At 34.4% G+C, this 25,662-nt stretch overlaps 5 protein-coding genes across 9 annotated transcripts; 1 reads left to right on the top strand and 4 right to left on the bottom strand.

Moving 5' to 3' along the window:
* The first annotated feature begins 41 nt into the window (after nucleotides 1–41).
* LOC110413182 (uncharacterized) lies at nucleotides 42–2,766 on the top strand. 5 transcript variants are annotated; one of them, XR_002444926.2, is made up of 6 exons: nucleotides 42–622; nucleotides 1,030–1,125; nucleotides 1,289–1,405; nucleotides 1,513–1,573; nucleotides 2,073–2,230; nucleotides 2,627–2,755. XR_002444926.2 is itself a non-coding variant. In XM_021423924.2 (6 exons), the coding sequence occupies exons 1-6, from the start codon at nucleotides 245–247 to the stop codon at nucleotides 2,628–2,630; spliced, it is 798 nt and encodes a 265-aa protein (XP_021279599.1). In that variant the 5' UTR covers nucleotides 47–244; the 3' UTR covers nucleotides 2,631–2,755. The 5 variants fall into 5 exon arrangements, 3 of the variants coding, with proteins under 3 accessions (XP_021279600.1, XP_021279599.1, XP_021279598.1); XR_002444925.2 differs by having other exon boundaries at nucleotides 43–622; nucleotides 2,073–2,213; nucleotides 2,627–2,766; XM_021423924.2 differs by having other exon boundaries at nucleotides 47–622; nucleotides 2,089–2,230.
* A 126-nt stretch (nucleotides 2,767–2,892) lies between these two features.
* LOC110413183 (vesicle-associated protein 1-2) lies at nucleotides 2,893–6,494 on the bottom strand. The gene is made up of 8 exons (XM_021423926.1): nucleotides 6,201–6,494; nucleotides 5,999–6,069; nucleotides 5,750–5,831; nucleotides 5,437–5,552; nucleotides 5,193–5,357; nucleotides 5,031–5,081; nucleotides 3,653–3,730; nucleotides 2,893–3,269 (listed from the first exon to the last, which is right to left on the bottom strand). The coding sequence occupies exons 1-8, from the start codon at nucleotides 6,250–6,252 to the stop codon at nucleotides 3,159–3,161; spliced, it is 726 nt and encodes a 241-aa protein (XP_021279601.1). The 5' UTR covers nucleotides 6,253–6,494; the 3' UTR covers nucleotides 2,893–3,158.
* A 735-nt stretch (nucleotides 6,495–7,229) lies between these two features.
* On the bottom strand, nucleotides 7,230–9,925 carry LOC110413855 (cytochrome P450 family protein). Its single transcript, XM_021424849.2, has 2 exons — nucleotides 9,572–9,925; nucleotides 7,230–8,633 (listed from the first exon to the last, which is right to left on the bottom strand). Exon 2 carries the CDS (start codon nucleotides 8,584–8,586, stop codon nucleotides 7,576–7,578), a length of 1,011 nt encoding a protein of 336 aa, XP_021280524.1. The 5' UTR covers nucleotides 8,587–8,633; nucleotides 9,572–9,925; the 3' UTR covers nucleotides 7,230–7,575.
* An 840-nt stretch (nucleotides 9,926–10,765) lies between these two features.
* Nucleotides 10,766–12,570, bottom strand: SPX3 (SPX domain protein 3). The gene is made up of 3 exons (XM_021425156.1): nucleotides 12,137–12,570; nucleotides 11,442–11,607; nucleotides 10,766–11,326 (listed from the first exon to the last, which is right to left on the bottom strand). Exons 1-3 carry the CDS (start codon nucleotides 12,380–12,382, stop codon nucleotides 10,959–10,961), a joined length of 780 nt encoding a protein of 259 aa, XP_021280831.1. The 5' UTR covers nucleotides 12,383–12,570; the 3' UTR covers nucleotides 10,766–10,958.
* A 4,008-nt stretch (nucleotides 12,571–16,578) lies between these two features.
* Nucleotides 16,579–17,562, bottom strand: LOC110413256 (putative F-box protein At5g55150). Its single transcript, XM_021424024.1, has one exon. The coding sequence runs from the start codon at nucleotides 17,560–17,562 to the stop codon at nucleotides 16,579–16,581; it is 984 nt and encodes a 327-aa protein (XP_021279699.1).
* Between the last annotated feature and the right edge of the window lie 8,100 nt (nucleotides 17,563–25,662).

Genomic DNA, 25,662 nt, shown 5'->3' with positions numbered 1-25,662 from the left:
AAAATCTTACACATTTTCCAGGGAAAATTAGTAGAGGAAGAGAAATTTGGAGGGAAAAAAAAAGAAGATATGCAATTAACGACTTTGTTATAGCGACGGGGAAATTACAGGGGTAAACTCGTCCTGGAAATGAACGGGATATAAGAGGTGAAGGAGTGAAAGGCAACAGAAAGAATGGAAACCCCTCTTTGGATTCTTCAACTCAAAGTCGAGCCGGAAATCTAAAGGGGAATTATAATATACAATGGCGAAGCGCAGAATCTCGAATTCTGAATCAGAAGATAGTGAAAATGAAGAGAAGCTAAGCGAAGTAGAAGTAAAGCCCAAGCGAAAACAGCAGGATATATCAGAATACGAGAAGCAGAGGCTATCGAGAATCGCGGAGAACAGAGCCAGAATGGAGGCTCTGGGTCTGTCCAAAATGGCTTCTTCTTTGATGGGCTCGTCGCGGAATTCGAGTAAGCTTAAAGGAAAGGGCAAGGTCGTTGAGGATGATGAAGATTACAGGCCCAATGATGAGGAAGACCATGACGACGATGATAATGATGATAAACTTGATGATGATTATGATGATGAGGAGGACTTTCGGAGTAAGAAAACGCCTCAGTCTCGTAAAAACAAGGTGGGTGCTCAGTTACAATTCAGCCCTTTTTTGTGTTTAAGGAGCCTGAAAAGTACATTTTTGAAATAATAAGTATGGTCTAATCCTAAAATTAATACAACATTCGATTAAGTTGTTAGGAAATGAAACCACTTCTAAGACTTGTATTTGCTCTCTGGTTGTTGCTTGTTTTGCTCTTGGTGAAGTTGATGATAAAGTTGAATTTTTTTAGTGTAAACGCTATCTTAAGGTTTTAAGGACAATGAGTCTCCTTTTGTTTTACGCTCTATTTTTTATTTGCTTTGGTTTGTGTTTTAGCAGCAATGGCTAGGGGGACTACGTGTATACTGTACCATTAATGGTCATACTTCTCGCCTTGAGCCATCTAGTTATTGTTAAAGAACTTCTTCGATTTTCTCTTTCTCCAGGTGAAGAATAAAGGCTCAAAACCTAAGAAGAAAACTCCTGTTCAAAAACATTTGAGTAGTTCAGATTGTGTTGGTGATGATGATGAATTGATGAAGGTCAGTTTTGATGACTAATGGAGCAAATATTGTTTCCATTGCTAGGTTCTTGAGTTGTTGAGCTTGGTAGAACATATTGCCCAGCTTTTGTTACCATGGATCTTCAGTTTATTCTAAATGTTTAGTTTTATTGCGAGACTAAGCTTTTGGGAGTGATATACAGGCAATTGCTCTGTCTCTGCCAGATTCTGGTGAAGTTTCAGGTGCTGTACAAGCAGATGTGCAAGATGCTACTTTCACTGAAAGAAAGGGGAATGCTCGATTAAAGAAGAAAAAATCGGTTTGTTTGATTCAGAATTGGTGTTTAGATTTCAAGAATTACACTATTTGGCTCTCCTTCCCCTTAATTTGTATTTTCTTGGTTTTCTTTTCGTTTGTGGATCACAGTTCACCACTCGGGTGCAGATGACTGAGGATGAAATGGTTGTGCACTTCTTTCAGTTTGATGGTAATTTCTGATGCCTGTCCATGTCTCTCTCTCTCTTATGGAGGTGCATAATTTTAACAAAGTAATCTTACCGTCAAAAACTTAGAAAATAGGAACCATGTGCGTTTTGCATTAGCATTGCTCTTGAAAATCTAAAAGCTTATAGGCCAGCAGAATCTTGTACTGGAGAGTTGCATCCCATTTGAGATGCTACAAGTTATTTTATGTGATTCCTGCTAATTTTGCCGTTGAAAATCATTCCCCAAATTAGTCGGGATTTGTTCTACCAAACAACCTCAGTAATTATATAGCATTATCACGGCATGTGGAAGAAATTGGTGCCAAAAGCTCTGGTAACAGCATTTAGCTAAGTAGTAGGATTTTGGTTTATTTGCCTAAATTGCATGTTTCAATAACTCGAAACCTATTTCTGAACCCACTTAATGCACATAACACTATATCAATTATTAGTATTATTATCTCTCTACTCTTGAAGATGTTTTTGCTCATTGATGAAAAGCATTGTTGGCTACCAGAGGCTGGAAAAGGAAGCATTTCTATGAGAGATTTACGAAGAGTGGCTATTGCATATGATTTTATTTGGACAGATAAGGAGTTGTCTGATATGATCCATTGCTTTGATGGCGACAAAGATGGGAAGGTCCGTACGTACTTTAGGTTGTAATTTTTCCCCCAACAAATAACTATGTATAAGTGAGTTATGGTCTATGTTGGTAAAAATGGAATGCCCCATGTTCTTGACATTTATTCTCTGATCAAAAGAAAAACATAGAAGAAGTAAATAAAGTTCATTCAGCATTGTTTATCTTTGTGTGTCAGTGCTCCCAAACTGGCAAGGGCCGGCAGGTAAGGAGTAGGTCTTTCAACAATTTTCTCTTGAACCATTGTCAGTTGCAGCACGTGTCACATGTAATGCTTGCCTTGATCTGAAGTTTGGAAACTAGCATATTAGCTTCTCATTGCATTGTAAACATTCATGACTTCCAAGATGATATTTGACTCCTATTACTTAATTAAGAATCTACTCAACCTTTCCCATTGGTTTCCCTGCAGCTAAATCTTGATGATTTCCGGAAGATTGTCAGCAGATGCAACATGTTACGAACATCTGCAAATTCTTAATGAAATTGCAGTATTCTCCTTTCTTTTATTGTACAAGTTATCAGATAAATGTGTTTAAGCTCAAATCTATAACATTATTCTAGTTATAATCTGAGCAAAGAAACAGCATGATCACCGCACATGCATGTGATTATCATTCCCATTTCTCTTACCAAAACTCAGGGATAAATTCCACTTGCAAAGTGTTTATAAAGAAGTTGGGCACAACTATGAAATCCAGTAATTCCCACTTGAAAGATCTACTGTCAATGCATGGTAATACAATGAAGGAAAGTTGCTTCTTACCCGTCACACCTTGGGGCATGTTTTTCTAAGAGTCCATAAAGACCAGTAAGTAATACATTCAACAAAGGCTACACCTCAATACGTCAAACATTTGTTTTTTGTTTTTTAAAATTTTCTACATTTCATTTTTTACCAGCCATGAAGTTGCATCAAAGAACGAAAGGGTAAAACCTGGTGGTCATGTTCTTTTCAAAAGGTATCCCAAAACGATGCCAACCAAGCCGACAAGAATTACATACATGAATGGAATACCACCATGACTTCTATTGGCTTCTCGTCTCAAGAGATCCTGCAAATTACATTTCAATGTAAGGCTGCAATACAGCTATTAATATAACATAACCCCGTGGTGTCGTTGATGTTACATGATTACCGGATTACAAATTGTCAGCAGCATTTTCTATTTATTATTTTTCATTTTAAATCCCTTTTCCTTTTAAGTCTCTCTAACCCTTTGTAGAATCTCATTTTCAGTCTCTGTTTCAACACAGAGACAATGGTAAGTTATTGACAACTGGATCATGACGGCGGATGAATGATCATGCAATTACATAGCTAACATATTGGCAATTGGTCCTTAATTCCTTAGCCTTTTTGTTGTGTCTTTAGGACCCAAAGATTTAATTCCATAGTACTCTGCAAGAAAATCTTAGGAAATCGGCAGTAACTTACCAGTTCCTGCTGAAGCTTGTTATTTAGATTAACGGCAGAGTTTTTCTCTTCAGTTAGCTTGGAAATAAGAGATCTTGCCTGCAATTAAAAGTATTATTCAGAGTAAAAATGCCACAGTGTAGCATCAACGATTCAAGTAGATGATAATTCTCTAACATATTTCTATTAGATTATTATTATAGTAAATCACGTAAAAGAGCCATGAACATGGATATGATGATTAAAAATTTAGCATTTATTATCTTAAAAGGTGATGGTTCCGCATCTAAAGCAGGGCATGTGAGATCCATACGTTTACTCCTAATTGGCATCAGGATAAAAAAGACAACTAAAAGATTATCTAATCCAAGTGCTTAAATCACCCAATATCACCTAGATGGGGTTGTAATAATGATCAAAACCACTATCTGGATGAGGAATTTCAGTGACGACAGGATTGTCCAGCATATGGGGGAGACTTTTCATCATATCAAAAAAAAGGGCGACGAGTCCTTCCATATCCTGGAGACAGTGTTCATATTTTTGCACTCCTAACTAGTCCTAATTGACAGGTCTAAACATGCACCAAGAAAATTGAAGAAAAAAAAAAATCAAGGTAATATCACCATCCAAGTGACATGCATGTTCAGCCCTACTATAGGAATTTTAACATGAAAATAATTTGCTTATTATGAGGGAATCACTCTCTGTACATAGAAGTTAATTAAAAGACAACAAAAGTTACAAAAGCATATGAACTAGATAAGGTTAAAACAAGGAAAGAAGTGCCATATAGCATCAAAGGGTATATTAAAATTGCTCTCTTTATACCACTATGTATGGCCCGCATGCAGGCCTGATGCTAAGATAGTAATTTTCATTAAAATTGAATATCATATGACACCTAGTCTATCCCGAAAGAAAGTAATGACAACCAAAACGACTACAACTTAACAAGTAGATTTTCTTCCAACTGAAGAAATGAACCCCATAATAATGACATGATAATGATAAAAATACCTAGTAAACTAACATACTTAAAAACCCAAAATCAAGGTGGTCAGCGGAACCATGTTCGATAATGGGTGAGTTATGAAAAACACATAGGTCAAGAAAATTTCCTCACTAAAGATTCATGTATTATTACCAGTATTGCCAATGCATTCTTCAACTTGTACAGTTCAAAAAATTAATTACGCTATTTTCCTAAACTATGCCAAATATGGAAATGAAAAAGCCAACCATATGCAATTACTACGAACTGCTATCATGAATGGCATGATTCACTTCATTGGTTTAGATAAAGCCTGCCAACATTCCTTACAAGGGCTTTGAAAATTTAATGCTCGATGCTAAAGTACCAATGAGAGAGAGAGAGAGAGAGAGAGAGAGTGTTTACATCAGATGAGTTATCTTGAGGTTCATGCTGCTCAACATGAGCTCTTGACACCTGCAGGTACAATCATGTAACCACAACACAACTCATTAATATTCAGAGGGAACATGCTGATCAAGACTAAATCCTTAGTCAAAGTCAAACACCAAAACAAGGAATTCTCACAGCTGTAAATTCTGCAGCATTCAAGCTGCCATTGTCTGAGACTGAAGCCCTAGGTGAAGAGCCTTCCTCAGATCCTTCTCGAACTGGGGATGGAGGTCGTGGAAGGGCAACATAAACAACCCTCAACTTGCACTCCTCAACAGGATGCCCAGATTCCTTATTGAACTAACATATTTAAAAGCAAACAGTCAGAAAACAAAAACCCATTTTGCCAAATCCCATCCAATAGAGTTTCTATAAATACCATCTCTGGAGTTATATCCTTTGGTGTAGCTCCAGGACTAGCAACCACAGTCTGAAGTAAAAATTTATCCTTGCATTGCATATCAGCAGGTACCTCCTTTTGAGCTTGCATTGTAACTGATATTCCATAAATCAACCGATAAGTAACTTCGAAAAAGAAATTATAAAGTTGATAGTAAAGCTAAATAGCTAATGATTACCATGAAATTAACAGACAAGAAAAGAAGAAATAAATTACTACAATTAAACATGATTAAATAAAAAAATGATAGCTAAGTCCAGATTTTGTGCGAGAGAGGGACAACGAGAGAAACCTATAACGTTGCACGTAGACCTAGGCAGCACAACTCCAGTGTTAGGCCTTACACAGTACTTCTTTGGATTTGTTGTTTTGACCTGCAAAAAAGACAAACAAAATTCACATCCAAAAGATACGCAGACTAAGTAAAATCAAAGTCTTTTAGGTAAAAGAAATCCCAGATAAAATTTCCCAGAAGAATCTTAAGAAATCCTTCGGGGAAAAAAATAGCAGACATACGAGATTTAAGAATAAACACAATTACCTTAAAAGCCACATAATTGTCGGTCTTGTTGGACAAGTTTAGAGAACACGAGATCTGCTTCCTCAATTCAACTAATTCAGGAACAGGAAATGTTAAGAATTAGAAAACAGCTGAAGACGTAACTTATAAGCAAGACATGGATCTGGAAAGCAGCGCAAAGCTGTAAAATTTTGATAAGGAAAGGGTTCAGGATGATGCTTACAGGGAAACTGGAGCTCCTGAGGCTCGATGCTGAGGAGTTCGCCGGTGCTCATCGCGACTGGATCGGTAAGACAGGCCACCGGAGTTATAAGCGATTAGGAGCTGCCGGCAACGATTCAAAAGAGGCGGTGGAGTTTCTGGTCCACCGGCGAGAGAGGAAACCAGAGTGAAAAAGATGGGGGTAAGTGAGAGACAGGGATTTAGACAATGGGTGACTGGTCTTTGAGAGAGAGCTGAAAAGCAAAGAGAGTGGGACAGTGATGTTTGTCTTGCTTTCGACTTGACTGCGGTTGTTTCCGGTTCCCAATTTTACAGTATCATGCGGTTCCATTCAAGGCTATAATTGTCTTTTTGTCCCCCGATGATGTGGACTTTCGAGTTTGAAAGTACACCCCCAAAAGAAAAGGAACACACTTTCTCTTCTAAAACCCAAATTATCTTCCGAGAAAATGAGAAAGAAAAATTGTTGACTGTTTGGAAATCCAAAATTCCAAGTACTACTCTCAAACCCCGCCCCCCCCAAAAGATAATGGAGTAGCATGTAAGGCACAACATAGATTTGATGACCCCTTTGTCGGAATAAACAATGAAGTTAGTTGGGTAGTCTTGAGTACTCGCAGGTGGAGATTGAGAATGGTAGGCTGGTAGCAACTATCACGAAGCAACTCTTGGTGGAAATTTTTGGTACCAATGAAGGAGAATGTAGGGGAGCAATCTGCTCATTTTCTTGCCTATTGAACTCTCGCTCATTCATCTCCCTGCCCCTGTTGCTTATCATTCCTGCTTCATTTCCTTGGCTATTCAACAGGTTTCCTCCAATCTTGTCATACCAAAGACTGCATTTCTCTCCAAAATGCTCTTTTCTTTTATATTTTACCCCTAAAATCCCTGCATTTTCTGTTGTAAAACATAACCAAGCTTAATGTATATACCAGCCACCTGAATATCTAAGTAGAGTTTCACTCCTTTGGAGTTTCAAACAAGCATTTTTACCTTTTCTGATCTGTTATAATACTGGAACATAATACTTTTCACCCCATGCATGAGATGGGTGAGATACAAACAGTTGGTGACATATATATCTTCCATCAACCCTATTGATACCTCTGCATTTATTTGTGACATTCGGAGCACGCCTCCTCTTATCATTCAAAGAAAAAACATTTCTATAAGCTATTCAATGCAAATAACATTTCTTACATGTATGTTATCAGGCTGCCTAATAAATGTACTATAACAAAATGTAGAGACATTTTATTTGATTTGTATGCTCTGTATAACAAAATGTAGGGAGATTTTCTTTGATTTATACACTCATAGATCCTATATCAAGTCACAATTCTGCTTTTAGTTTATGATACCAGTAGTAATTAGCATTAAGCATCAGCAGAAGCAGAAGACTGCTGTTGACGAGCTCGAGCAGTAAATCCAGCAAACCAAGCAACCCTCATGAGTTGCATGCCAAGGATAAGCACCCACCAGCACACCAGGCCCCTGATAGTGTGCATCATCCATGCTGGTGCACTGAGTTCAGCCCCAAGTTTCAACCCCCTCATTAGCTGGAGCACACGGTAAGCCTCATACACAACTGGGGTCACCAACCAAACCGGTGACTGCCAATGCCATGTCAACATCTCAGTCAGCATCTGTACTGAAAGAAGCAGAATGTAGGGGCCCAATAGAACTGCATATGGGATAAAAGGCAGCTGAGGTTGGAGGTAGCCCTTTTGGGATCCAAATAGTATCATCAAGGGGATCACAAGTCCAGTCAAAGTTGCAACTATGTTCCAGAACTGATAACTGAAAGGAGGCTTGCTCTTGGAAGCTTGTCCCAGGTTCTTTGACCGGGCACAATAATCTGCCATGAGGAGAAAAAGGGTTGCACCCAGATTGAAGATGCAATCAAGTCCAATCAAGGAAAGAAGGCTGACCACATTCGGGCCAAGGAATACGGTAGATATTGGCAACCACAGAGTGGGCACCATGCCTGTGCTGAGGAGAAGAGAAGGGCCCAGCAACCACAATGGCCACTTAAGAAACTGAAGCTGCACCACTGGCTGATTAGTTGCATCTGTGAGATCTTCAGCTTTAGCTGCTGATGCTTCGCCTCTGTTGTCAGAATGCAGAGTTTCAAATATTTCAGATGATTTTTCCAAGAAGTTATCACCAGCTTTCTCAGTTGGAGCATATGTGACTGGTGAAGGTTCCCACTTGGATAACTTTGTGCAGCAAACAGGGAACTGCCTAATGTGGATATGACGGAAGGCGAGCACAAGTGGCACCTTTGAGGCTTTCAACAATTGCATGCTTTTGGAATGAGCTTGAGGAATTCTAGTGATGGACATGGTAGAAGGAGATTGAGCCAGAGAAGCCATTCCTTGGTTCATAACTAATATCTTCAGCAGCCCAGATAAGATGACGTGGTTTTTATTCTCTGAGACATATGCAAGATGTTAGTAGGAAAACTTGATCCTGAAAGATTAAACATCATTGAATGGCTGTTTCCTAATAAATTTCTCTTTGTAGAACCATAAACTTTCAGCAATGTTATGCATGAAATACAAATTATGTTAATGAAAGCACTATAATAACGCACTCTCCAATCTCAAAAGCTCCTGATTGGATAAATGCAGTGGAAGAAGCGAAAAAAAATAAAAGTTTGTATGACAACTGTCCAAGTACTTACTGATATCACAACAATTAAGCATAAATCTCAGTTAAAGAGCCACCATCTTCAATGAAGAAACTCTTTCCAGCATCTAAAACTAGTGACAAGTATAACAAACTTGCATCTTGCCAACACAGTCAAAGCCAGCTTACATGTGTAAGAAAGCAATGCAATGTTTACTTACCGAAAACCAATAGCTACTAGATATTTTACACAGTAGGGAATTTGTAATTTATATATTTTTTTTCCTCACAAAGAAAGAAAGACAACTAAACCATCCGAATCTCAGTAAAAATAAAGGCTAATTATAATATTTGAATTAGATTTTATTATTTAGACTATAAATCATACTCTTTGAATGGCCGATTAACAATTCATCATTGGGTTCTCTATGAATTTCATAAATAACAAAATATAGTTCTTCAAAACCTTAAGAACTAAGCTCGAACAGCAACCATATCTCCAAATGAAACAACCACAATTACTATGACAAAGTAAAATTGAGAGTTCAGAAGTCGAATTTCTATAATAACTAATCAGAACTGAGAAGAAAAGGAAAAAGAAGAGAATTTTACAAATTAGTGTCGTAACTAATAAACTTGATTGTTGTGAATAACTCAATCGAATATACTAAATTAAGTACCTTCTGAACAAATTTCTTCCCCATAAGAATAAAAAATTAATTTAAAAAAATCCGGATTTACCTGGTTGAATAGAAAATGAATCCACAAGCTTGCCTTAGCTCCTCGCGATATTCATCCCCATTTCTCAGGGAGCATGCTGCTTTGCTGAGAGTGGGAAAATCCTACAACCAGAGCTCTTCTACTTTTCTTACCCTCTGGTTTTCAATTTTAAGTGGCAGGAGTAAAGAAACGTTTTTTCCTTTTAGTTCTCCGGCCGAAAGGGAATTGTTTTTACTTCTATAAGGCGTCAGAACAGATCCGGTTCGAGTTCAAGGCCGGGCCTTCGATTGACAGTAAGCTAGGAACACAGGCTACATGGACACCAAGCCCGACCAGACATGTTGGGAATCAGGCCCTGGTTTCTCCTTTGCCAGGAACATGACAGATTTAAAGAGTTCATGGCTTCAAATAGAGCGTGAATATCAAAGAAGCAATTTAGCAATTTTTAATATAAAATCAAAATTCATAATGTTGGAGAGAACAACATTTATCATGTAATTAAAAGTTTTTTTTAAAAAAGAAACGCTATCACTTGTAACTTTTGTTTTGTAACTGGAAATTAATTTATCCAAAGAATTTTGCTGTGAAAATCATTTTATTAAAAAATTTAATATTTTTATATTTTAGATAAATTAAGAATAATACTTTCTGTTATCACCCTGTAAAAATTATTTTGCACCATGATTTCATAAATTTTTCTCTAAGATATCAAAAAAATATAAATATTTATCAATCATTTAAGTAGAGGCACAACCAAAGGAGTGACAACCGCCGCTCCTCAATTTTTAATTTTTTTATTATAAATAAAAAATTTAATATCTATAATATGATTATTTTTATACTTATTTATTAATCACTCTTAATGTAAAATTTTGGATTCGCATTTCTTACTCTTTTAAAAGATTCCGTTGATAAGAAAATTTTGAGTTCACTTTTTGTATTTTCTCTTTTCCAAACATAAGAATATGTGAAAAAAGAAATTGTGATATTATTTACACCTATAATCACACTTCATGTTATGGGACTTTTTATTACTGAGTAAAAGATTTTGAATGAACCCCAACGCCTCTAACTACTGTGTAATAGTAAGACATGTACTTTCCCATGTCAAAGGACAGCTTCACCAGGTGGTTTTTCATGAACAAGGAACAATTTAAGGGAAAAAGAATGCATGAGATTAAGCAGGTGTTAAAGAAAAAAAAAAGACACTTGGTGTAAGAAGGCAGATCAATCCTCATAAACATATCAAAAATGTATCAGTAATTGACTGCAGGATGCACCTGCATTTGTATCCTAAACCCAAAAAAAAAATAAAAGGAAAACTATATGACCACAATAGTAGGAGGTACACTATGTTCTAAGGCCACGGCGGCAACATGTTTCATAAAATTCCTGTTCTGTTTTCCCATCAGAGAATGGGGATTGGGGAGCTAAGTTGGAACGAGTGTATGAGATCAGAGTCTGGCAAGTTGAGAGGAGGCAAAGAAAAATGGCCGTAAGTAGAGCTGCCTCTCCTAATTTCTTGCATGGTCAACAGAGCTGCAACTGTGTTTCTAAATATTCCTTTCCCTGCCACCGTTATTGCTTCCCTTCGTTCTTTCATCCTGTCTCCTTCGTCCACTGGAAATACTTCATCTATGGTGTTTTCACATTCCTTAACCAGCTTGGAAAGGAGATCAGTTGTGAAAAATGGTTGCTGCAGCACTTTCTGGATGAAGGGCAAGCGCAATAAGCCACCCGTTCGCTTGTCATATTTCTTCAATATCTTTGCCAAACCTGCGGAACCCAAAACATTGCCTGGTAAATTTGTTTACCAAAGAAAGGGAAAAGGCCAATTTCTACAGGACTACGGCTCATGATAATATGGAACAAAGCTTGTCATGGTGACTACCTGTGTAATTGACATTGCTATAATTCTCTAAGAGTACCATTTCTCCATGGAAATCGACAATGTCTTTTCTAATTTTTGCCATTCCATCTCTATAATCTGTTTTTGATGGCTTAGTTCCATCCGGCCCCCATGTATCTATCACTCTCTTAATCCTCTGTTGCAATTCCTGAAATTTATAAATCCTTTGCTTCAAATTTCTATTCATATTATTTTTAAATATCAAGTAATTGAAAATCGAAATTCTACCGAGAACTTAAATGGATCGATGTTGAATACAATATCTCGAATGTCTAGTAACACGCTTGATTAAAATTCTAATTATTTTAAAAAGTATTCATCATTTGTGGTGAGAATTTAATTATTATTATTTTTATGTAAAAAAACATGTCAATTGATTTATTAAAATAAATAAATAAATAAATAATTGGCTTCCTTAGAGAGATACACACTTGCTAGCGCCTAGATCAATCTTTCTTGTATCAGATACTGAAGAAGGAAGAAAAACACTCCTATTGCGTGCTTTTCCCAACTTCTGGAGTTAGCCTAGGATTGTTTGATGAGTCATTTGAGTTGACTCAGTTGAGTTCACTAACTGGCCGACCAAAAGTGCTGCACTTAACAGTTACTACATTTATATTTTAATCTTTCTTTTATTTCATGGCCATGCCAACCGTTTTCATGGTAATAAAACTTACCTTATGTCGGATGATGAAGTCCTCCTCTTGTTCCATGAAGAAAACATTAAACTTATCGATCTCATTGTTCAACAAGTACACAAATTTGGCCTCCGCCTTTCCATACTCCATCGACTCCACCGACAGCAGCGGAGCCGAAGAAATCAACCTAACAAGCTTCTTCAGCTCCTTGTAGGACAAGAATTTGTCCTGCCAGGCCGGTAAAGTTTCCTCGATTTGCTGCTTTAATCTCTTCCCAAACTTCATTTCTTTAAAACCCGAAATTGAATTCACCGAAAAGCAAAAAAAAAAAAAAAGAAAATGGTGAAAGTGAAGATTTTTGATGATGAAGAAGAATAAATGATTTGATGCTAATGGTTATATTAGGCAAAAGATTAATAGAATATTAAACAGCATATGCTTGGCGTGATGAAATGGCAGTTGGAAAAGGTAATAAGAAGTTGTTGAGGTGAGGAGAATTCCCAAGCATATTCGGGTATTGTAGTCATACCAAGCACCATTAGACCAATTTCATATTGTAGTGAATTAAATGTAGGCAAGCGGGCTAGCTAGGTAGGTTAAGGGAGGACTAAATTGACATGCTGGTGAGTTTTTGCTCGAATAAGAGTGGGGAATTGCCATCATCAATGAAATGGGTCCCACGCCCACAGTCTGTCTTCATTGGTGATGTGAGAAAAAGATTCGTGAATGATTGTCATTGTAGTGATTGTCAATGGAAAGAGAGATTTTGGGGAGAGGATGATTCTTGGAATGATTCCTCAGAATCTCCTATGGGAACGGAAGCAGTAACTCTGCATGGCATGGATATGAATATATGCATTGAAAAATGTATAGTAGCATACCTAAACAACTTTAGAAAAAAGGAATATGTGATTTTTTGATCTTTGGAAAATGCCAATTTTTGTCTTTTTTTTATTGCATGCAGTCCCATGCCTTTTTAATAATTTGTTTGACTGATAGTAATATGTTTATTTTTTTCCCCAAAGTTTAATTGGATAGGCAATAAAAATGTGGAAAGGCAAAATCAAAGATGTAAGAACATGCAAGGGTGAATTAAATTAATCAAATAAATTTGATTCAAAATGGTTCAATTAATTCAAAATTAAACCCAATTAAATCTATTAATTTGATCAATTTTTTATTTTGAAAATACTTTTTTCGATTAACAGAATTAATCAATTTATCATGTATATAGGTATGTATTTTTGTTTATGTTTATTTGAACCTTTTAATAATTTTAATCATATTTATTGAAATATTTTAATATTTTACGAAGAATTTATAACTTAATTTTATTTATTTTTTAATTAGTATAGAAAAATGATATTAAAAATATCAGGCTTGAGTTTAAAAATTTCGGTTAATTCATTATGAACCAAATTAATCTATTTAATTTGATTAATCAATTAATATTTAATTTTCTGTAAATTCATTTGATTTTTAAATAATATTAATTAATTTAATTATGGAAAATTTTAAATAATTTAATCTCATTAATCTTTTGTTCACTTTGAAGGCTTGATAATATGGCCCATTGGTTCGGACATCACTTTTAAAATGCGGGCTTTGAACATATAAGCATTTCCTATCACGGCCAATTCCCAAAACAAATGAGAAGCTGTCTCTGCTCTGTCAGCACGCCTATGGCCATGGCTTTGAGCTCGCATGGGCTTGGCGGGTTACTTTGCTTGTATAAATGATAAAATGAATATAATATAGATTTTTTTATGTTTTTTGGTTCTAATTCTAATTGTAAACCAAAATTTAAATAAAATATAATATAAATATAATAAATTTAATATACATACTTTATGTAGGAGCGTGACACGTCAAATGGTCATTTTTGAAATTTTTGAGGGAAGTTTGCGGAATTTCACTTATCTTTCTTGTTCTTCTTTTGTTTTTCTTTCTTTGTTCTTTTCTCTCCCACAATCAGCGTCTAAGGCTTTTTGTTTTTGTCTTTCCCTCCACTTTCGACTCCCTCTCACTGTAAGAATGTGTCATTGTAAAACTGGTGTGAAAAATTGCAAATCATGGCATTGAATATGAACGTACAAATTGAATTTGCAAAATAAGAATAAAAATGAAATATTTGCGTTTTACTCTTTTCCTTCTTTTCCATGTTTGAGGAGAAGTCGACTCACCAGGCTAGCCTTTCGAGTCAGACGTCACTACTCAGTACTCACCAGGCTTAGTTCATTACATCCCTAATAAACAATCCAGATGTTGTCTCTCCAGGAACCGAGGAAAGAATAAAAAGAGACAATATTAAACCTCCCCAAAGAACATGGCCGGCTTGATCCTCTTCAACTACCCTACCATGGCTTTTGGTCCACTCCTCAATACCTACAAGGTGACATTTTATCTCACCAATTTTTCAAGGCTGCACCGAGCGGTATCTTCCCAAAAAGCCGAGTTACATCAGTGGAGGATCTAACCGAGTAGGGGATCCAAAGGTTCAAGACAAAACTCTATACGTAAGACAAAACTGAAATTTATCCAAATTTCCTTGTTGCTGCATCTCTTTGTATTCGAGATGTAAGTGGTTCTCCTGCATGTCAACTGCTGTTATCATATCGACTCTGTTTCATCTTTTGTAAGTCAATAATATGCATCTTATTTTTGTTGGATTTTCAGGTCCCTTTCGGTGCGGCTGGCCATAGTCAAAACTCAGGTACTATCGCATTGTATTGATTGCCTCATTGCTCAGATTTATTATTAAAGAGAAGGTACTTGCCAAGGAAGCTGCCAAAGCAGTGTTTCTTTTCTTTGAAAGCAGGCTATAATTGAATTTTCTGGTAATGCTGTTTGAGGGTGACTGGGCTTTTCCATACTTGAAGCTGCCTCCTTTATTCATGAACTGTTATGTTGGACTCAATGCAATTTGCCCATCATTTTAATCATTTTATTACAACTCAAAAAAAAGAGAGAGAAATAAATAGAGATGATAATAATACCTGAAGTTGGCATTTGGTTGCAATTGCCCCTTCATTTTTCTTTCTTCTAAAAGTTGAAGGGGAGGGAAAGAGGGAAACAAAACACTTGCTCGAGAAGTGTCCCTATCAAATTTTATTTTGACTAAGAGCCTCCTTTAGATATATATATATATATATATATTTATATCTATCTCAAGCTCTTCTCTCTGTGTATTTTGACCGGGATCCCTCACTTGGCAGCCTACATGACTAATTATATCCTATTTTCAAGATAGCAAAACAATCTCACTAGAAACCCTTAGAGAAATTCTATTTTATGAATTAAAAAGGCTTAAATCACTATTATTTGCAAGTTATCAGAGCCCCGATTGTTCGGGCCAAATTTTCTAATCGCTCCTGTCGAAGAAAGTAGTGTCAAAAAGCAAATGCATAGGACTCTGGTTATTTTAGAGAAGGGAACAAACCTCAAACCAGGAAAATGATGGTTACGGGCATTCAATGAATTAATTCCTCAGTAAAATCTAGCAATTTTAGAGATGAATACTTGCCATACTCGAATTTCAAATATGACTTAATATATCTTAATAGTGTACGCAGGTGCCTAGGTAATATCAGCTTTAGTACCATGTATCATCACTGTGAATAATTCCATAATGCGTTCATTCTCATGTGAATACATAAATATGGCAGCAGCTTTCAACATGTGTGATTAGCACTTTTCAATTGTCCCTTGTTTTTTCTTTCCTCTAGAAGTTGAAGGGGGAGGAAAAGAAGGTAAGAAAACACTTGTCTGAGAATTTATGCCTGGGCGAAAATTATAGATTTTGACTAAGAGCCTTTTTTAGGAAATACGCAACTGACGAATCTGGAGTAAATATTTGACTCTCTTTTTTGTTTTAGTCTCATGCCTTCTCTCTGTATTGCATTACTTAACTAACGGAAATTCTGATTTATGGATTTAAAGGCTTTGCAACATTTATGTGTACTTAACTAATGGAAATTCTCATTAACAATAAACATGGGCACACAGGTTGGTTTGCAGCCCCCGATTTGGAGACACACTTGCAATGGTCAAAAGCTGGCGTGAGCTCGCTTTCTGAAGTTAAAAGAACTTGAACAACCTTTCTGTAGTTTTGAATGTGTGTCCGTATATTCTGTGTGCTGCAGTGACTGCTTCAAGAAACAGGAAATTCTATTATTATAAAGTAGAACTCAATTACAAGTACAATTGAAGACGGTGGGTAGAAAACAAAGAAAATCATGTCTGCTTGTTAGTGAGGGCAATGAATGAACCAGAATGGCGGTGAGAATGAAGATCGTAGATATCGCAGGTTATCTGACTTGGGGAAAAGATCTAGCGTCTCCTTTTCCTCATAATTGTAGATGCCTATATCAGGACCCCTAGAATTATCATCCTTAGTGAAGTAAATACAGTTAGACCTGCAGCCATGGTAATCTGCAGCAATGACAGAGAAAGTGTAGCAATTTCCCAAAAATAAGAATGCGTCACACCAGTGACAGAATTCTCTCCCAGTTCCTTGTTTCCATATTCAGCTTAAAAATATCAAATTCTCTTGTGAAAAAGTCTTCTTCGTCATCGTCAGAAGTATAAATTTCTATCTCTTCTTCGCTATCAGAAGTAAACCCTTCTTCGTCGTCGGATGTAAACCCATATTGATAAACACTGCGGGATAGCATACAAAGGTTTCCACCCATATCAACTAGATATTTAGTATAAAATAGAGAGAATGTTGGAGGCGCCGAGGCAAACTCTACTGCTTTAGGATGAGATGCGTCTAAGTCTTGACATAAAAAAAGCTGACCATTATCTCGAGCAGCAAAGAAACTACCATTGAAACAAATGACGTCATCGAATCGAATTCTACGGGTAGCTTCAATTAGGGTAGGGGCAGCATTAATAGGAGTCCATGCTTTATTATGGCCGGGTTTTGCAAATGCTAGTAAATTAAATTCAGAATAAATTGCGAAAACAATACAATCTGGAGAAGCAGGATTTGAGGATACCACGAGTTTTTTTATAAAATAATTACGCAAGTCTTCAGAAGTCCGATTTTGCCAATGTTCCTGGTGGGTGAAGGTATTCAGTGGAGGAAGGGCGAGGTTGGCTCTTGATAAAGGATTAAACAATTGAATTTCGAGATCAAGCCCACAGGTTATTAACCAACCAAAAGGAGAACCCCAACACTTCCTTCCTCGGATCTCCGGCAATTCCAGCTCAATGAAGATTTCTGCTGATATCTTGTAAAAACAATGTTTGTCATTGTCCTCTTTCTGTGCAAGCATCAAACAAATAGGGAAGATGATTTCTTTATCCTTGAGTGAAGCTTGCCAAGATCGACAGACTGTACCCATTCGAATACCATCTTGAACTGAGTGAGTCTTATCTGCAATGCATCTTAAAACATCGCCTACAATATTAGCCCAATTTGAAGAACTCTCCCCCTCTGTTAATTCTTCTTTCATCGACATGGACGTGGAGTAGAAAATTAAGAACAAGGTCTAGCAAGCAGCAAGTTTGATATTTTTTTGTTTCCATGGAGACACTTTATATACACAGAAAATCCTCTTAACTTTCCTAATCCTTGTACAATACAATATCTAAACTATTAAGACTTGGAATAAATTACTAATTCTTGTATAACACAATATCTAAACTACTAAGACTTCTAACAAATTACAAATGCTTCTATAGGACACGTAAATAAAAAGAGTTTAAGTTCCTCATTAAAAAGAAAATTCATTATCAACCAAATTGTTTGATCTAATTCGGTTAGTCAAGTAATATTAACTTTCTATCAATTCAATTAATTGAATTATTAAAATTTTTAATTAAATTAATCGTTTTAATCTACGAAGGATTAATAATAATAACGTAGCCTGATGGTGCGGACATCACTTCTAAAAAGTGGCCTCTGCAGTCCATGGTAGGCATTCCGGATCACCCCATTTCCCAAAACAAATCTTTTTAAATTAAATACTTTTTTGGACTAATTGAAATATTTTAATTTTTAGTAAGAATTTATAATTTAATTTGATTTATTTTGTAATTAGTGTAGAAATATGATATTAAAAATATCAAGTCTTAGTTTAAAAATTTTGATTAATTTATTATGAACCAAATTAATCGATGTAATTTGATTAATCAATTCATATTTAATTTTTTGTAAATTTATTTGATTTTTAAATAATATTAATTAATTTAATTATAAAAAATTTTCAATAAATTAATCCAATTAATCTTTTGTTCGCTTTGAAGGCTTGATAATATGGCCCATTAATTCGGACATCATTTTTAAAATGCGGGCTTTGAGGCATTCCCTATCACACCCAATTCCCAAAACAAATGAGAAGCTGTCTCTGCTCTGGCAGCAGCCCTCTTACTCTCATCTTTATCTAAATTAGAATTTTTCTTCAATCTTTTTATTCTCTTTCTTACCCAATCATTTATACCTAAATCTATATGAAACTTTCAAATATTTTTAGTTTCCTTGATTATTTTTTATCCTTTTTACTCTCTCTTCAATTTTTTATCATATATTTTTTCTCATCTCTTCAAGTATTTTTAGCTTTCTTGATTATTCTTGATCCTTCTGACTCTCTGTAGTATTTTTAGTTTTCTTGGTTATTCTTATCCTTCTTACTCTCTCTTCAATATTAGTAATTAGCTATTTTAGTTTACTGTTTAATTTGATTCTTGTTTAGTTTTCTTGATTATTTTTTATCTTTTTTCTCTCTTCAATCTTTTATCAACCCTATCTATAGCACTTTTTCTAATCTTTTTAATTCTCCTCCTTATTCAAGTTTTTAGTTTGCTTGGTTATCTTGATCCTTCCTACTCTCATATTTTAGTTTAGTGTTTAATTTGATTTTTGGTATATGCCTTTAAGATTTTATTTTTTTTATTTTAGTTGATTTGGAATTCTTTATCTATCTTTATTAGTAAAGTTAATTTATTAGTAATATTAATAATAGTAATTTATTAGTAATATTAATAATAGTAATGGGGTTCTAAATAAACCCTCAACCGCATTCTAACATAAGTAATTAACGATATTTCTTCTGTTATTGTTATGTAGATTGGGAGTTTAGTTTGAGATCGAAGCAATTCTTTAAAGAAGTAAGAAGTATAAGTAAATTAGGAAAGAAGATATGGAGAAGCTATGGTTGAGAATGTTTAGCTCTTGAAAAGTTCTATCTATACAGATTATCAAGACTTTAATGTGGATTATCAAAAACAAATTTTAATAATAATATTATTAAGAAGAATATTAATATTGTAACGGTTAGAAATTTATTATATAATTATTAAAGTAATGGGTTTTATGACTATTAATAATATAATAAAAAAATTCTTAAGGAGAAGGTAAAAGGAAGAAGTCTACTCTAGAAGAAGTTAAAAAAAAACAAGTGTTTGAGCAAGATGTGTGAATAAGTATAAGAGAGACACTTGTACTATTTCTATATTTGAGTGACCAAATCAAATTTTCTAGAATATTTCAAAATGAAAGTAACTTATGAACTTTATTATTTATTTCGGGTTGCTTTGACTGCTATCCGTGAAGTGGTTATTTTATGCGAAATAGTTGTTCCACTTACATTAATTATTTCATATGGAGTAGTTGTTTAAGTTGTTTTGTATAAAGTAGTACTTTACTTGTTTTAATTGTTTTGCATGAAGTAATGTTTTATTTGTTTTAGTTATTTTGCATAGAATAGTACTTCATTCTTTCTAATTATTTTCATTATTCTTTGTACAGTGTTATATTTTAAAACAACTTTAAAGAAAATAGATAGTAACTAAAATCAACTATCTACAATGAACAGTTTTCATTTTTCTAAATTTGCTCATTTGTTAGGTGTGTTAGCATTTATTTTTGAAGCAAAAAGACTAATTTGGCTACAATTGAATCTACTTAGGTCTCAAGTGATAAAATATGATTTTGATTTTGAAAATACGTTTTTCAATTAATAGAATTAATCGATTATGATGTATATAGGTAGATATATTTTAATGTACTTTTGTTTATGTTTATTCGAACATTTTAATAATTTTAATCATATTTATTGAAATATTTTAATATTTTACTAAGAATTTATAATTTAATTTTATTTACTTTGTAATTAGTATAGAAAAATGATATTAAAAATATTAGGCTTGAGTCTAAAAATTTTGATTAATTCATTATCAACCCAATTAATCAATGTAATTTGATTAATCAATTAATATTTAATTTTCAATAAATTCAATTGATTTTTAAATTATATTAGCAGCAGGTTTTCGGCCGTGGCCTTGAGTTCGTTTGGGCTTGTCTGGTTTCTTTAATGGTATAAATGATAAAATGAATACAATATATATTTTTTATGTTTTTTGGTTCTAATTCTTATTCTAAACCAAAAATTAAATTAAATAATATAATATAAATATAATTAATCTAATGTACATACTTTATGTAATAGCATGACACGTGAGTTTGTCATTTTTTAAATTTCTTCGGATTTTCACTCCTCATTTTTCTTTATTTGTTTTTCTTTCTTTGTTTTTTTCTCTCCCAAAATCAGGGCTTTTTGTTTTTCTCCTTCCTTCCACTTTCTGACTCCCTCTCACTGTAAGAACGTGTCATTGTAAAATTGGAGTGAAAAAATTGTTAATCATGGCACTGAATATGAATAAACAGTGATATAGGCATTCAATATCAACCCAATTTTCAAAACAAATGAAAATCAGGGCTTTGGTGCCCAGATATAGGCATTCAATATCACCCCAATTTTCAAAACAAAATGAAAAGCAGTCCCTGCTCTGTCAGAAGACCTCTGGCCGTGGGCTTGAGTTTATATGGGCATGGCTGGTCTCTCAGACAACTCAAAAGAAGAGCAACAAAGCAAGCTAATCTTGACCTCTTGGTTTGGATTTAGAGTTTAAACAAATATCAATTTCTGGAAATGGGCCTAGAGTGGGTATCCTACTACTTAACAGTTAACAGGCACTGGAGCAGAGCCCAGAGCTGCTTGCATCCATCTTTGATGACAGACAGCAGTAACCTGTTCAATTGCCCAAGTGTTTAATGACAAAAGTAAAAACGAATCCTTCTGGCTAAGAAGCAGAAGGGAATGGCTACCAAAAGGAAAGTTATCTCTTGGCATTCAAACTGAACTGAAGTGAAAAGTAAATGAATTGAGTTTTGATTTGATTAGAATTTTAGTTTCTAGATAACATTGAGTTATTGTACAATTAAAAAAACTTCTCATTTGGATACTCCCAATCTGGGATCATAACTTCATCTTGTATTCTAGGCGGATGCTGCCTTCCTTGAGGTGTTGAGTATCATGTGGTGTGATCAGATTCTTTTAAAAGCTTCACTTTTGGATACCCTCGAGCTGAGATCATACTTTCCATTTTTTATTTTAGGTGAATGCCACCTTCTTTTGAAGTTAATGAGTGTGAGTGTGTGAGTAAGCGTTTCAGATGAAACTAGAGTGAAGTGAGTGAGGGTTCTTATGAGGGTATTCAAAAAAGCATTTAATTTGTGAGGATATTGAGGGGGAATTTAATTTAATTTTACATATAGTTTTAATTTGTGACGCAATTAAAAGAGAATTTAATCTGTGAGTGATTGTTCTCTTGAGTGTTATTATGAGGTTATGTAGGGAGGACTTAGTCCGGTGATTTAATTAAACACTAAGCCTCCATGCCATCTACAGGCTTTAACAATTGTTAGAGACTTTTACTGACACAAAGCTTGTGTGAAGAAGGAATATGTACAGTTACAAAAGCAGAATTGCTTCATAATATTGAAGGCAATTCTTTTCCACCTTGATCAAATAGACAAAAAAAAGAGAGCTCTCTACCAACAACTAGCAATTGAGTATCCTTCTTCTACTTAAATGTTATTAATCTAAAACTGTGTTTGTTTTACATTTGAGTATAATTAAGTGGTATTTTGTAACTAAAAAAAATACGATTTGAAATCCCCTTTCCCATAAATAAATAAAAAATCATGTTTGTTTAATATGATATAAATACTCAATAAACAAATATATTATTTTGTATATGCAATTTACTTAATATTGAAATCAAATCATATTTGTCATTAACTTGTAAATTTTATTATAGGTTAATGTAAATTAAAAGAAAATTGGTGATTTTGGTTTGAATTCAAGTAAATAAAAACAAAGAGTTGTTGTTGTCAAACAAGATAAATTTCCTTTGGCTAGGTACCAAAGCCAGCTTCCTTACTTTTACATTTTATCGCAGGAAAACGAAAATCAAAGAAAGCTTTTTCTTTCCAGTTTCCTCTCATTTGCCTTTTTCCCATCAACAGACAAGCTCACACGGGGGTGATTTGACAATTAATTCCCAGTAAACAATCAACTTGCTTTGTACCATTGTTTGTTTCAAAGATGCTTTTCTACGTTTTGGGAGCTGTCGTGAAGAACAACAGCCCTATGGACATTTTTTCCAACGTGGAAGTGTTGAGCATGGACGACAAAAAGAGAACCGGAAGAAAGAAAAAGCATTTAACAGTTTAGCGGTCTGTCCTGCAGAGAGAGAAGATCCTCTCTCACCCGCGAACTCAGAGTCAGAGCCAGCTCATTTCCAATGCTTTAATAGGAATGCCATTGCCCAACATTTTTCTGATAAGAATAAACTGAGGCTTAAATTAGAATAGAACAAGTCTCACACGACCTCACTCATTTACAAGAAATATGTACCTGTTTTTCTTTTGAAAGTTAAGAAATATGTGCTTGTTACATTACTTTTTTAAAAAATATTTACTTGTTATATTACTTATCTAAAGTTTTATATAGTTAATAATACTAATTAATTTATTAATTTTTTTATAATTTTATAAAAAGTGGGTCAAAGTAGATTTATCAAAGAGTAATTTATATATTAATAGTTAAATACTATACAGAATGATAAAAAAAAATTTATATTATAGTTTAAGATTTTATTAAAAAAATCAAAATTTAAATAATTTTGCTTTTTCAAGTAACGCTTCCTTTTGTTTGTTTTTTTCATTGACATATAAACAACTAAGTCAAAATGATATTTCTAGTTTATAAGGTAGATTGGGAACAATCTAATTAAGTCAATGTGCTTATGCAAATGAAGTGTGTTTTCTTCATTGACTTGTAAATAGCTAAGTCAATATTTTTTTGTCAGTCTTCTTGGGGTTTTGTAAAAAAAAAAAAGAAAAACTAAAAGAGTATAACTTTGGGTAATCATGAATTTTATATTATTTAACTTTTATCTTACAGAATATTATTTTATAAATAATATAAATAAAAAATTTTTATCTCATCTTAATTTCATACAATGATAGTTAGTGAGTGATCTTCACTTTCTTTGTCTAAGCTTATAAGTTAATAAATTTCTTTTAAAGAATAAAATGTGTTTCAATATTGAGTTAAATAAGAAACATTAAAATAAAAATAAATGACAAAAGAGAAGAGAATAAAGTAAAAAAAAAGAAAGAGAAAGAGGTGTTGAGAAAGATAAAATTAGATAGACTTTGTGCAATCATTTTATTTTTTTTATTTATATTAATTATTAAATAAAAAAATTATTTTGGAAGTCATGCCCAAAAAATACCGTACCGTCCACCGTTTTGACTGTTCTCTTCTTGTGAGCTGACGCGGTTGTGCATAGGTCATGAATTCGACGTTATAGTTCTATGCCCAAAGAGCGAGAAAATTATATTATTACAGTTCTATCCCAAAGAACAAGAATATTATTATTTTATGGTACCACCAGTCTATATATACATGTCGAAATTATTTGTTTCGAACTCAAAAACCAAACCACGAGAGTATGAAAGCAAGACAGAGAATTCAGGGAAAATGAGGAACAATTCAACCAACCAGCACCCAGCAAGGTCAGTAGAAATTCAGCATCGCTATTCTTATGTGAAGATTGATTTCAATGTTTGAGTCGTATTCTTATGTAAAGAGTAATCCTAACATTTGATTATATTTTCACAAAAAAAGAAAAAAAGATTTGTATTTCCTGAATCCATGCAGGTAGAGACCTTAGCTTAAAAGAGACATTCGAAACCCTCTTTTTCCAAAACCCCAAGAAGACAACAAATCATCACATGAAATAGGGAAATGGGTGACACTATGGAATTTTGGCATATTTCTGATTTTACGACTATTTTCATTTTTGGGCATATGCTTTCACAAACCAAAAAGATTCTTCTTCCTTTGACATTTTTTTTCCATTTTTTATATTCAGAAACCAAATAGAACATAAAAGTTCAATACTCAAGTGTTCACTTTGAAAGCTTCAAGCTTAGTTCTCAGGAATAATATGTCAAGTTTAAGTTTTGAGTGTATCACTGTCTTGTTTTTCTTAATTCAGTTGAGAAGATTCTTACATATTATCAATAAAGTTAGTATAAGATATCCAGCATTCTTATTAATTATTATTATAATCTTTCGGGTGTTTTAATCATAAAACCTGCTTATCAAAGCATGACTTTTGCTTCATTAAATGTTGACAGAGAAAACGAGGAAGTACGAAATTTTTCCTCTGTCGTAATGTTTCTCATAAGTACATCATGCGCACTGCTCCAAATACAACACCAAGGAAGAGAAGAGTCTCCCTTCAACACGCACCATCGCCATATGTTGGCCGTTACTGTTACTCTTTTCATATGGGTTATGGTAAAGGTCATCAAAATGAATTCCCCAGCAAGTTACAATCTCATTCTCAATGCCATTAATCAATTGTCCCTAACTCTTGTGCCAATCCCGATTCTTGTAATCTTGTTCCCACTTATCGGGTGGCTTAGTTTCACCCTTTGGATTGCTTGTTTTGTGAAGACTGTTAAAAGACACTCTACAGAACTCTACCATGCTAAATTCCGTCTGTTCCAATTATGGAAATCGTTGCTGAATCAGAAATTCCTATTGAGTGGCCGCTTGACGGAACAAGGAAGGAGGCTGCCAGTCTAAAATCTTACTTTCGCCTCTGTTGTCAGAACATATAAGTTTCATATATTTCAGATGATTTTTCCAAGGCCAGCTTTCTCAGTTAAAGCATATGTGAATGGCTGTTTCCTAATAAATTTCTCCTTTTAGAATCGTAGACTTTCTGCAAATTTAAGTATGAAATACATACTATGCTCCAAACTTTCAATGTTCGTGCAATTAAAATAAAATAATTATGTAAATGATAGTACTATAATAACACACTCTCCAATCTCCAAAGATCCAATACAGTGGAGAAGCAAAAAATAAATAAATAAAAGTTTGTATGACAATTATCCTAGTAGTTACAGATATCGCAACAATTAAACATACATCTCAGTCAAAGAGCCACCATTCTCGATTCCATGGTGTTCGGGGGATGTGGTTGGGAATGATAACTTCCCGATCATGTGCCGGGTTTGGTTGGTAGGGCCGTGTTTGTGCTTTTGTTGTTTCACTGATGCTTGATGTTGCGGTTGAGATTAACTGACGGGTTTCTTCTCCTCTGATCCCTTCCTGGTTCGGCAAGCTGATTGTGTTTCTGTCTGACCTGCTCAAATGTGACCTTGGTTGAACTACTACGGAAAGGCTGCTGTC

Source organism: Theobroma umbraticum, unplaced genomic scaffold (assembly GCF_002168275.2).
Source record: "Theobroma umbraticum cultivar Fairchild unplaced genomic scaffold, ASM216827v3 scaffold_4.1, whole genome shotgun sequence".
NCBI lineage: Eukaryota > Viridiplantae > Streptophyta > Magnoliopsida > Malvales > Malvaceae > Theobroma > Theobroma umbraticum.
The sequence above is the reverse complement of the archived record's forward strand: the minus strand, read 5'-3'. Positions and strand labels throughout refer to the sequence as shown.

Coding starts and splice junctions, on each gene's coding strand:
- LOC110413182 (XM_021423923.2), top strand. CDS start 245: ATGGCGAAGCGCAGAATCTCGAATTCTGAATCAGAAGATAGTGAAAAT. Junction 1,574..2,088: donor GCACTTCTTTCAGTTTGATG/GTAATTTCTGAT, acceptor GTTGGCTACCAG/AGGCTGGAAAAGGAAGCATT. Junction 2,214..2,626: donor ATGGCGACAAAGATGGGAAG/GTCCGTACGTAC, acceptor GTTTCCCTGCAG/CTAAATCTTGATGATTTCCG.
- LOC110413183 (XM_021423926.1), bottom strand. CDS start 6,252: ATGAGCACCGGCGAACTCCTCAGCATCGAGCCTCAGGAGCTCCAGTTT. Junction 5,358..5,436: donor AGGATATAACTCCAGAGATG/GTATTTATAGAA, acceptor TAAATATGTTAG/TTCAATAAGGAATCTGGGCA. Junction 3,270..3,652: donor ACAAGCTTCAGCAGGAACTG/GTAAGTTACTGC, acceptor TGTAATTTGCAG/GATCTCTTGAGACGAGAAGC.
- LOC110413855 (XM_021424849.2), bottom strand. CDS start 8,586: ATGAACCAAGGAATGGCTTCTCTGGCTCAATCTCCTTCTACCATGTCC.
- SPX3 (XM_021425156.1), bottom strand. CDS start 12,382: ATGAAGTTTGGGAAGAGATTAAAGCAGCAAATCGAGGAAACTTTACCG. Junction 11,608..12,136: donor ACTTCATCATCCGACATAAG/GTAAGTTTTATT, acceptor TATAAATTTCAG/GAATTGCAACAGAGGATTAA. Junction 11,327..11,441: donor TAGCAATGTCAATTACACAG/GTAGTCACCATG, acceptor TGGGTTCCGCAG/GTTTGGCAAAGATATTGAAG.
- LOC110413256 (XM_021424024.1), bottom strand. CDS start 17,562: ATGTCGATGAAAGAAGAATTAACAGAGGGGGAGAGTTCTTCAAATTGG.